The following is a 13,365-nucleotide window of genomic DNA, read 5'->3' on the forward strand; positions in this document are numbered from 1 at the left end:
TCCATATTATGACATAATAATGTGTAAAAATATTTAGATAGGAGTCTCAGCCTCAGATGGCAGTGCCTCAGATAGTACAGTGGAGGAACCTTTGCAAGACCATATTCTTGTATCATTCCTTCCCATGATGGGTGTGACCACACCTCAGTGAATATATACATATTAAAATAAAATAAAATCATTAATAAAGTTTACTTGAAACAAGGTGTGTATTTTTAAATTCCTGCATTTAAACAAAATTATTACCAATATGAATGATTTCTGATCAGCCTTTAATTTTTTCTAATTTTCGTCAAATTTGGCATACAATCTTTCCTCTTTTAAATAATATTAACCCTACATCGGGTGCTAAACAGAGTTTTCCTCCGTGTATTTTTTTATTATTAAAAATAGTACTACTTTTCTGATGTTGTGTACTTCAAGAGCATCTTTCGGGGAAGCGAAACAATAGCCTCCCGCTTATCTTTGTCAAAATCTGTCAGTATGAGGTCTACTTCCGTGCGAGACTGGACGATTCCTCTGTGAGCGCCCGATGTTGTGTTTGTAGTGCTTGGACGAAATCTTCGTGAGCACCTTATAGTGTTTAGTTTTTATGGAGTAATAATCCGTGTGCGCCTAAATGTGTGACCTGTGATGGTTTCATTTTAAGTTTTACAATATATTTTATTTGAATTTTGTGAAATGGAGAATGAAGACGAGAGACTTGTCAGTACAGTACCCGTGTGCTAGGGAACATTTCAGTACTGTTTATGGAGAGTGAACATTGTCGTTATAAGAACCAGAAGGAAAATGTTTTTAAACTTTGTATAGTGTTTAAAAAATTTTTTAGTAAAGAATACATTTTTATTTTAGAGTAATAATTGACATTACAATTGTATAATATCTCAAGAATTGAAGTAAGTTGTTTTTGAAAGAAGTTAAAAACTAAGTTAATTTCCATATATTATTACAGTAAGTTAAACATTTTTACAATTAATTGCATTATTCCTTAACCCATTCAAGACATTGGACGGGCAGTTTCCGTCCTTCACTTCGCGCGGCCCAACGGCTAAAGACGGGCCGCGCCCGTCCGCTAGACACTACATCGACGTAGTTGAATATATTGCCGATAGATCGCAGAGGCATTCACATTTGCTGCATATTTTGTTCTCAATATTCTAGTCTATGTTTTTATTCTTTTTCGTTGCTGAAAATCATCTGATATTGCCTCAAATCATCTTGGCAAAACAGCTTTCTTTCGTTTGTAAACAGTCAAGATGGCGTCTCGCGACCGGAATGATGTGTTCGTAAATTCAGATGATTTTGCGACTTACGTTGTTAATGTTTTAGATGAAGTGGTGATGAGGAATGTGACAGCGAACAAGATGACATGATACATGAAAATAATTAAATGTCTGATGGTACAAACGTTGACAGCAGTGATAATGAAAGTGACGATAACCCACCGGCTAGGCCTTGTGATTTTGCGTGAAGTGTTGGACCAAATACTGTTAGTACAATGCGTTTTACCGGCAATGATGGAATAAATCCTATCATTTCGAGGTAGTTAAGAGAAAACTGCACTGAATCAGATGTGTTTAATCACTTCTGTGACGAAACTTGTTGGGCTCAGGTAACCCTTTGGTAGGCTTCCCGCTTGTGGAGAATCACCACTGCGCCTTCAAGGAAAGTTTTGGGGGCATTTTATTGAAAAGATACCTCCAACCACCAAAGCCAAGCCCTCAAGAAAATGTAAAGTTTGTGCCTCACAGGGGAAAAGAAGTGAAACAGTCTACCAATGTAAAAAGTGTCATGTTCCACTTCATCTGGGAACATGTTTTAAGGTGTTTCACACCCGAACCAAATTCTAAAGATGTATATTAAAAATTTGTAAATGGTGTAAATATATTTATATAAAAAAACTAACATTTTGTGTTCATACAATAACAAGGAATAACTAGAGTAAATGTATAATATTCATAGCATGTTATACATTAAGTGTTATGCAATGTGCACCTGTTCTTACACGAAAGCATGGAAAATATCCAGTTCTGTAGTCCAAAAATTATAGTAATTTATTCAGTCACGAATGGGTTAAAATAAATCATTTTGTTATTATACAATAACATTTTTTTAAATTTTGAATTTCTTATTTGGAAAACTCATTACATAAGAGAGTAATTTTTACTTAATTTCTAAAAATGAATATATTACATTGTAATTAAATCAGTATGAATATTTAAACAAATAAAAACCGTTTAAACGACTATGATATCCATTATTCGCTAACCTGGAGGAAACCTCCGTGAGCGCCTGATGGAGGGTTAAACAACTTAAGTTTTCAGAATTGGAAATCCATTGTTACATAGAATTACGTAATGTGGTAGGTAAGATCTCCACTAAACAGGTGACTCACCAATAATTTAAAATATTCTTGTATTAAAAATAAAATAATTTACAATCATAATTGGTCAGATGAATAGTAATAATGAGTAAATACAATGCCTTGATATGTATGTATATAAAACGCTACAGAATCTAACAGTGGCAACTCCAAGCAGCTGGTCTGGGACTATAAACATGTCTATAGTGAAGAGGGCAGAGCCCTAGGATTATATAAATGTTCAACAATGCTGTTCAGACAGATTTTTTGTGAAGAAACCGGTTTGGTCATTACAAAGGCAAGGCATGAATTGAAACTATATCTAGTACCTAGTAGGGTTAATTTAATTATCACTTCAAGACGCAACATGCCCAAGTTTGTATTTGAAATGGATTATTATTGAATAATAAGGCATAGCCTCGATATTAAGATCTACTGTATTTTTCTTAACAATTTTCATTAATATCCAAATAACAAATTAAGGGCAACGAAGATCTAGCAGTTCTACATGAAGTCTGTATCATAGAGATTCCAGTACAGTATTGCTTAAATTAGTTGGCTACTGGAATCCATTCTTCTCTTAGTACCCTACACCATCCAGATTTGTACAAGACTACATGTGATTGAGGTGACACTCTACCTTCAATATCCAACTAGCAGATTTATAGTCAGTCTCAGTCAAATTTAGAAACAAGCCATAGCTAGGGTCAGACCATAAATATAGACATATTGTGGAGTGCTGCCTACTGAAGCAAACATATTGTGAATTATTTATAAATTGAATCATCAGAAATATGTTGTACAGCTAGTACATGCCCCTGAGAGGAAACAACAGTTAGATTCAACAGTTACATTAATTAAATAGATGTACAACTATAATGCAGTTAGTGCCAAATTAGAGCAATATAAGTGTAATAGCAAAACTGGTACAGACCAGATTATGGATCATTCCTTGTCAGCATGTCTGATATGGACTGAAGAAATGTGTCACCACATACAATTGGTTCATTTCAATTTAGTTGTGTTAGCTCAGTAAAGTTGTGGAAATGTAAATATACATGTTGAAAATAATTTTTATTGTATTTGATCTTCGCTTACAAGATTCACACTGGAAAGTAGATGGCAAGGATTATTAAGTCACTTTACACACTAATAATTAGTAATTTATGTTTCTAATACATAGTTAACACCAGCTCAAGTTCGTAAAATGAGAGCATTGAGATTTTATCCATACTACTTTGTTGTTGTTCGTACAGTTAAAAGAGTAATGTTTAATCACAATTAAGGATCACCAACTTTGTGACACCATCGCATAATCTGTACTGTAATAAATTTAAATATTTTGTTGTAATAGATTTTCACATACATACATATTAGGAATTTCTCTGATGATGCAATATGTAGAATCAATATTATGAGTGGACATAGTGACTGGTAATATTGACAATATCACTGGAATATTTCATTATGTGTCACCCTGGTAATGCTTATTGTAACTTCTCTCTCGAGGTTAAACAGTGTAGTGACACATTCTGTTTTGTCATTTCATGTGTATACATAAAGTAAAAATAGGAATGTGCATCTTTTATATTCATTAATATTCTCTATGGAGTTTTAAAAGACACAGATCATGTAAACTTTCAGAATTAATTGAAAATTTTGATATTAAATTAGACATCAGAAACACCCTAAATTGTAACAAATATATTTAGCATTAAAAGCCAATGTAAAAAACCCATTGATAATTTATAGCCATTATTTTAAAAATTGTATTCACCTTATTTGTAATGGAATAAAATCAGTACTTGTAATATGTTGAATGATTTATTCAAGAAAATCTCTCTAGTTAACTTTGTAATGTGGTTAAGTATTATAGGGAAGTTATAGCATGACTGGTGGGATGCGCGTGAGGGCACAATCTAGACTAGGGGAGTGAATACGGTGCTACTACCCCTACTGAGAGTTTTCGGCTCCCGGCTCATAGTGGTGGCGGGAGCCGAATATTGTAGTGTTTGCCAACATTTCTAGACCCTTATGTTCTTACCACGGTGGTCTTTTATGATGAGCAATTTAGTATAGGAGACCTTGAGAATATTTGAACATTTTTAGACTTTTGTAGTTACGGCGACGGACTTTTATGATGGGGAATTCAATACAGGAAATCTTGGAAATATTGGGACCGGATGTACGTGATCTTAACAATGACTATGTTCTGCCGAAATTGTGTTCATAGCTCACCCTTCTTAATGAGTTTGCAGTAGAGATACCTGGTGGTAAGAAAGGGTTCTCATAAATTGGGAAGGGGTAGGAATTTATATTATTCTTGATCTCCAACGACGACAACAGTTCAGAATTGTAATTGTTACACTTTGTTAGCCATTAAAATTCAATTTATCATATACTAAACGTGTAAGCTTCAGGATTTACGATAGTAGATACAATTATACACTACAAAATTTTCAACTGACATAGCCTAGCTGCTAAATTAAAAATTAATATAAAACTGGTTAAACTAATTTGTCAATATACACAGTAGAATAAGAAAAAACTCAGTTTTATCTACCAACTTGTATCAAGTTAATTTAATGATGTATACTTAAAATAACAATAACGCCAACGATCCACACGCAATAGTTAACATAACAAAAGCCCGTTGTCGATGAAAATTATTTATTGTTCTTCGAACTACACCCAAATCAAAATTGTCCAGATCACTTTTAGTATGTTTGCGTTTTCTTACTTTGTTGGGCGTACTAAAAGAATTGCCAATTGGACTTATTTTTTTTTTCCTCCTTCAAAATTCGTCTCAGCGTACTTTCAGAAATTCTAGTTGCCTCTACGACACGCTGTTGAACTTTCTTCAAATTTATAAGTGTGTTGGTTTCTGCTTCCCGTTTCATAAAATGGTAAACATTTGCAATCACTTCTCTTGCTTGGCCGTGTATAACATTTCTACCTCCAATTTTACTTTTTACATTACGATCCATCACAAACTCTTTACTTAAAACGTAATGAGCACAACGCAATTAATTCACAAATTGTATTACAACTCGTGAATTGGCACAAGCGAATGTTTTTTGGGCGGCATGTATAGAAGACTGGTGACAGAAGTTCACAAGGCTAAATACGGCAACAGACTGAGCCGCTCCACCCCCCACGACTTTATTTCCGTCTTTGCCTACTGCGCATCTCGAAGTCACCGGTCATGCTATAACTTCTCTACTATACCTGAGGTTTCCACTCAATTTTGCTTCATGTCTTACATAAATTTTTAACAAGAGAGAAAATGGCAAAGAGCAATAAATTTAAATTCTTTATATTATATACATTTAAAATATGTACATTCATTGCAAAATTTGTGTTAGTAAGTATTCTGTATATAAGTTTGTTGTAACCCGTTATACATGTAACCAATAAATTATTATTATTCAGTCATTACAAATTATTCGCTTAGTTCAATTACTTTCTAAAATGTTAATATATTTTTGTTTTTAGTTTAAAATAGTCTCTCACTAATTGTGGCATATAATATTAAATCTTGAGGCCTCACAAGCAGTCATAATAATGTCTTTATGGTATTTACTCACAATTTAACATTGGATCGCAATTTTCAAAGGATATTAAATTTGAAAGAACTGAAATCTACAATTACTCACCCACTCAAACATATGTTGCATACATTTACTACCACAACAGTTACACTATATCAGATCCAACATCTTTCAAAAACCTAGTGCCTCATCATGAACTATGGTATTTTTTGTACTTTCAGGGAGCCTGTTGATTTAGTGTGACACCAAACTCTTGAGGCAATAATAACAGTTTATGAACAGAGTGTGGAAGTCTAATAACCTAAATGATGGAAATTTTTGTATGGCTGTGTATATCATGTATATCTAGGCTGCACTACATTTTAGAATTTTTTGGCCATATCAATGTTTTTAGCACAAGTTACCTTGATTTTGTCACGCAATGTAACGTTTGTATTCTGACAATAAAATAATTTATTGATTGAAATTGTCCTTGGCCTGTGAACATCCCTGCCTTGAATTAAATTGCCTGCTATAGGAGCACATGTCATTAAATTAGTTCCTTTACTCTGCAATTTCCGTTTTTCACTGTTCCTGCAAGCACCTTTTAAGACCCATAATTCAAAGTACAAAATACTCATAAAACTTATAAAGCAACTAAAGAAATGTATAAAGTGGCGAGACCAACAGCATTAAACGTACATGAACAGGTTAAAATAATGTAAACAAACCTACAGCTGACACTGAATACAAACCTCTCTTGATATGCTTAATGTACAGCTGACAATGGCGTTATGACAAAAAAATCCTTTTAATAAAACCAAAATTTATGTAGAATATCCATGCCTAAGTCTCCTCAGTCTCAACCAATTTGAGTGATCAGTAGCTCAAAATAAAGCGCACATTTCACTGAGTGTTCTTAAATTAAAAATGAAATATGTGTGTTCACTAACATTGGAGAAACTGAAAAATTAATAGAAACGGTACGTTTCAGATCCCCATAAGAAATATATATGAGGAAAACATTTTTGAGTAAAACGTGAAAAATACCAAAGCTAAGTTACTTTTAATACTTGATGCCTAATCTGTATACAAATAGCTATCATTTAAAACCAAAATGAAGGAAATCGACCGGATAGAACACCCGTACTGACTGCCATTGGATTTTCATAAATTCTTTTAAATATCTAAAGTGTTATATTCCTAAACATGTTAGAGCATAAAAGTTGAAAATTCCTGAACACATATTTATTTTAAATGAGTAAGAGATATCAGAAAATATGTACCACTTACAGTAAATTGCATATTAATATATTTTGACAATGCCAGGTGCAAGAATTCTGAATTATGTTTGAGAAAGTATTTATCGTTAAACCTAAATATTTATTGAGTTTTGCTACTTTGTTTAGGTAGTTTATTATTTATAATAACAAGAGTTATTGCATAGACAGGTCAACATCATGGTGTCAAGGTGTTGTGTCACACATTTCAGAGTTATCAGCTCATATTTATTTGAAAATAAAAATGTTAAAAGAACTACTATGGATAGAATGATTTAGCTCCATAATGGCAACAGTTTTGTATAGAAATTAACTCGTCATGGTACTAATAATATGGAGTGAATGTCCAGATGCAGATTTATCAATGACAGTTTTACAAAAACTGTTCCCAGGGATATTTGTTCATTTTGGTTGTTTGGTGGTGTTATATGGCCTGCCCAATCTTTGGATCTAACTGCTTATGAGTTTTGGTTGTGGTAAAACTAAAGTATCTAAAGTATCTTAAGAAGAAACTTTTTGTTACAAACGTGACACCATTTCCAATTTAAAGAATTGCATGAGAAATTAATTTGCTACAATGTGTATATCATCTTGTAATGGCAAATTTTCAAAAAAGATGAGAAACGTGTGGATCTTTATAAGGAATACCTAAATATGTTCTTTGAATGAAAATGGCATAACCATGTACATATTTTGACTTTTTCAACATACTCTCATTAATATTTCCCATCTCCTTATTTAATTTTGAAAACAGTCAAAATTTATTTTAACATTCTTTACAATGCTGATTAATATTATTTATAAATAAAGAATCATTTGTATGGAAATATGAAGGTTATGACAACAAAGAAGAAGAGCATGCATCTACATATGTACATTGAACTAGGATTATGATGCTGTATCTAGAACAGTTTATGAAGTTATCTCAGACTAAGCTCAGATGAGCATTTGTATATATGGAAATACCTATGTCAAAATCAGAATTTGAACCTGAGTCCCTGGTAACCAGGTACAATCCAGTTCATTATTATTACTCGCAATATTTTACTGTGTAGCAAAATAACCGTGAAGAGTTCAATCGACATATAATCTGTTTTTTTTTTTTTATGTTACAGTATCCTGGTATTATTTAAGGTGATTCTGAGGATTTTGTTTGTACTGCTCAACAACATCTACTGTATTCCCACATACGCAGTGTGGATGGTTATCCTTGCACCTCTGAAGCGATACCATCCTGAGCTCTACTGGAGGATTGAGGGCACATTCTTCCATTGGCTGCTGGCCATGGTGTCTATGTGGAGCTGGTCCGCCGGTTATGACAGTAAGTACTAGCCCACTGTAGTAGTGGTAGTTACATTGTGTTGTGGTTCACAAAACAATACACAGACATATGACATTGCATTAAAAAAAAACAGTGGAGAACAAACCAACAAAAAATTACACATGTGGAGGTGGTCCGCCGGTTATGACAGTAAGTACTAACCCACTGTAGTAGTGGTAGTGACATTGTGTTGTGGTTCATAAAATGATACACTGACATGTGATGTTGCATAAAAACATTGGAGAACAAACCATTACACAGCAAGTGTCATATAAAGAGATAGGCTATGGAGTTTTATCTACCAAAATAACTTGACTTTGTGTGCAGTTGTTATTTTTTTTTAATGTGTATAATGCCAAAACCAATTTGTTACTAAATTTGTAGACCCCAAAAATGTTGGTCTCTGTGCAGATCAAAGTGTCTTATTTGCTATATAAATATTATACAAACACAAAAAGGTTTCAAATGCTGTATAGTTATGCTTTTCTAGAATTTCAGCCCAGATTTGTATTTATTTACTATTTTTCTGCTATTTATCATCTTTTAACTATGAATTATAAAAAGGTTTAAATATAACTTTATTTAGTTTTGTGAAAATTTGTCAGCAATATTTTTGTGTGTTTAGAATTACTATTAAATGATATAATTTTGAGGTGGAGTTGTTGGTATACTGAATCTAATTTTGTTTAAGACACGAAAACCCATCAAATACTGCAACAATAAATGTTAAATAAAATAATGTAATACAATTTCTCAAATTACCTTACAAATAACTACAATTTGACATTGTGAATTACTGTTATTAAGTAATGTTGTTTTTAATAGCCAAGTTAATTGTCATTTATATTTTAACAACAGTAAACCTTACTAGTGTAATAAGAGCTATGATCAATAAATTGTTTTTTTTTTTTTTTTTGTTTTTTAAGATAAAAGTACTCAAGTATAACATTAGTTTTCTTTGTAGCCATGCAGAAGAATATTATAATTTTTAAATGAATTTAACAGTTAATAGAAGAAAGATGCAAAATTAGGTCAGATGAGAACAGTAAAGGGTTTTAAGAGCTCCTTATAGGGTTATGTGCTTGGATCAACTGTTCTCAAGGTGGCTCTCGATCCCTCATCTCATCCCACTCCTCTCTATGTTTACCATCACGAGTTGGCAATCAAGCAATTTTTATTACAAAATAGTGTTAGTATCAAGATTTGTATAATTATTTTTTTCAATTAAGTTTAGTACATGGCTTTTATTCTTTTAAGTTGATTTTGAAAACGGTGGATTTTGAGGCACATTTTCAACATATTTCGTGTTATTACTGGTTATTAAAACTATGTACCTCTTCAAAATTTGTTATATTTTAACAATATTCTAAGACATGATTTGATGTTTAAAATTATTTTAGTATCTATCATACTGTAATAGTAATAGTTGATTTACTTTTACTACAAGTACTTTAAAAAAATTTCTCTTTTTCACAATTAGCTTCCTGATACTTATCTGTAATCTTGTGTAGTTGTGGAACTGAGTGACGATATATGCTGCTTTACAGTGGACAGCTGGTCATCGCTAACCACCAGTCGACCGCTAGTTCTCAATGCTTTTCTTGATTACTTTTTTCTAAACTTGTGTAGTCATTGAGCTGGCTGACGATATAAGTCATAATATGATAGACCACACAATGGTTATCGCTAACCACCAGTCGACTACTGCTGTGCCATCCATGTTGATGGAAAGTTTATTCGCAATGCTTTTCTTGATTACTTATCTCTTAATCTTGTGCAGTCGTGGAGGTGGGTGATGATATACGCCGATGTACGGAGGACCGCACGCTGGTCATTGCTAACCACCAATCGACTGCTGATGTGCCCATGTTGATGGCAACATTCAACCCCCGAGCCAATGTTCTGCCCAACATTATGTGGATCATGGATCGTGTTTTTAAATTCACAAACTTTGGCTTTGTTTCCGTCATTCATGAAGATTTCTTTATTCTCTCTGTAAGTTTTCTAATCTTCGTCTTATATATGTTCTTTCTTTATCCTTAGTAGTTGTATTTAACAGTTATAGATAGTTTTAATATGTTATTTTTAAAATTAAGTGTTATTGTATGTATATCAAAATGATTTAGAGAAGAAATGTTAACATCTTGAATGTAAAATTGAAAAATTAGTAACTTCTACTACAACTTATTTAATTTAATAAATTGGGTTTCTTAGGAAGAAATTTAAAGTGAATATAAATTGTTATAAATAATCAGTATTAACAGATAATAATATTCTTAACAGTTCATTCATTAACATTAAGACCCTATAGTCTAAGTTTTCGAAGTGAAACATTTGTGAATTTGAGACGAGTATTTATTTATAATGCAGTATTACATGTTAGCCCAGCAGCTGACCAATAGGTACTAAATTACTAAGTTACATAGCTACATGTTATTCGATTGTCTGGCGTTTATTCTGATTCCGAGTAGCCATTTATGCTGCAGAAACCAGTTAACTAGTTTCTTTTTAAACTTAGTTTTACTATCAGTACTTTTTTCATTTCCTGTGGAATGTTTAACCAATATATGAAGATTTTTGTGCCATGATTGCTCTATTACAAACTGAATTTTCCTTTTGTTGTGATCGTGAGATTCTTTATTAGTTTAATATGTTTTGTTCCTTTACAAACATTGTGGTTTATAAAATATATATTTCAGATACTGTCAGAACTCTATACGGTATGAAAAAGTATTTACATAAAACTGTAGAATTTTAGTTCAGAGATTCGTTTAATGTTGTTTACAGTTGATTAACCCAATAAAAGACTTGAATGCTTTTTAATAAAAAAGCTTTAGTAACAGTAATTGCTGATTTGTAGTTTCCAATTTTAATATTTGTCCAGTAATGAAAATACTCCAAGATAGTTTTTGTACAAGGTCATCAATCAACAGGTTCACCCCAGTTTAACTTTCATTGTTATCAAAACTATTAGGCCTAAAAATATTGTAGTAATTACCTCTTATAATCGTGTGTTATCTATAAACGTGTGTCCACAAAATGTGGTACTTAAATTGAACACATACATTTATTTTTTTAATTATTTTATATAATCTATATTTTGAACTAATTACTATTTCATTTATTAATATATAATACTACAATGACTTGCAGTTGTGTCATCAGCGTAGGCAATCAAATTTTTACTTGAGATGTTTTTAATTTCTTGTCATTGATATAATTGAGTAATAAAGGGGGACCTAGAATTGACCAATTGATCAAGGTACTCCTGTTATCAAACTATCAATATTCAATTTGAAAGCTTAATTATTGTTTTCGCAATCATGTACTTTTAGGTTATCTATATCAATGATTTCATGTACAGCATATCATTTAGTATAGTTTCTTGTGATTATCATTTTTTTTTTATAGACAGTATTTATTGGTGACAGTTGGAATTATTACAAGCAGGTTTTTGTCTCACCATCTAGAAAACTGACCATTCTAGCTTTTTGTCACTATTACAACTGTTTTTATATTTAGCTCCATTTTTTTATGAAGCAGATGAGTTTTATCAGTACATCATTTCAACATAATAGTTCACTACTTTTTAGAACGGCTCTGGTTTACATTGTTTATGTAGAACAAAACAGCACGCCACAAGTGCATATTTCTAATTTTATATAATTGACATATTTCCCGGAGTAACTCCCTGAGAAAATCCTTGTCTTCAAGGGTTAAAGACTTTCATATAAATATTGTGTATACTTCTCAACACCATTATCACTGTTTAAATTATCTTTTATTTTGTTTCAAAGTGAAGAGGTCGGCAATACTGACAAAGCATTTCTAAAAATTTTCAGAACTTGTTTGGGTTCTTTGACAACATTTGTGTTGGTTTCTTTAAGTATTGTATTCTGATGTAGATAGGAATGTTTAATTTGGGTGTTGATTGTGTTCCAAATATTATTTTTTTATTTGAACCTGACCCTCTCTTGTTTTCTAGAAAGCCTAATTTTGTTTCTTTTGTATTAATTGTTCTCAAACTTTTAGTATTTATGCTATAAACTTATTTCCATTAATAATTTGAAAATACTGGAAACACTGTTTCAATTTATATTCTTTCGTATAATATGGAAAAGTTAACCACTTCTTGCATTTTAAACTGACTGCATTCTTGTTGTAAAGTTTTTAAATAAGCAACAAAATTTTAAACATTCTATGAATTATTTGGTTCTGTTTAATTTAGACAGGTTGTGTTTAAACTGACAAATTGATAGATTACTAAGATCTTGCTTATTTTATATTCAGTTATTTTTGTTCTAATGTTACTTTATTTTTTGTTGTATTTTAATTAACATTCATTCATGGTTTGACATACACGTTGGATTCTATTATTTCTACACAGCATTGAATGTTCATAACATGTTTCAATTAACCCTTCAACGCGTTATTTTTTTTTCATGGTCATACTCCCTCCTGCGTTGATTTTTCTGGCGGTTTTTTTTTAGAGATTTTGTGTTTTATAAATAATATAAGCAAATTACCCAAGTTTATAATTATTTTATTATACTTCTATGTTGTTAGTGTTTAAAATTAGCCAAATTAAACAAAATTAACCTACTTTAGGTTAATTTCCCTAAAAGCTAGCTAACCTACAAACCATCCCCAACTCATGTTTATAAAACACAACAAATTGTTCCTGTCAAAACGGGATTTCCTTCTTCAAAACAATATAGTTAGCTTGTAAAACTAATAATAATAACTAAACAAAGGAACGTAAAACACACAAAAATATGTCAGTTGAACATAACCATCACACTAACAATGACTGTAAACAACAACAAACGTAAGCTGACAAACGATCGGCTGCACGGCAATGACGTCGTCTTG

The 13,365-nt window shown here is 31.8% G+C and overlaps 1 protein-coding gene across 3 annotated transcripts in view; it reads left to right on the plus strand.

Annotated features, from left to right (window-relative positions):
- LOC124357732 (acyl-CoA:lysophosphatidylglycerol acyltransferase 1-like) overlaps positions 1 to 13,365 on the plus strand; it is a 79,270-nt gene that overhangs the window by 45,264 nt on the left and 20,641 nt on the right. For all 3 annotated transcript variants that reach the window (XM_046809742.1, XM_046809745.1, XM_046809743.1), the window contains 2 exons: positions 8,288 to 8,493; positions 10,274 to 10,488. In XM_046809742.1, coding sequence (XP_046665698.1) covers positions 8,288 to 8,493; positions 10,274 to 10,488 — 421 coding nt within the window. The remainder of the gene's footprint in view (positions 1 to 8,287; positions 8,494 to 10,273; positions 10,489 to 13,365) is intronic.

The sequence above is a fragment of the Homalodisca vitripennis genome, chromosome 3 (genome assembly GCF_021130785.1).
Source record: "Homalodisca vitripennis isolate AUS2020 chromosome 3, UT_GWSS_2.1, whole genome shotgun sequence".
Classification (NCBI taxonomy): domain Eukaryota; kingdom Metazoa; phylum Arthropoda; class Insecta; order Hemiptera; family Cicadellidae; genus Homalodisca; species Homalodisca vitripennis.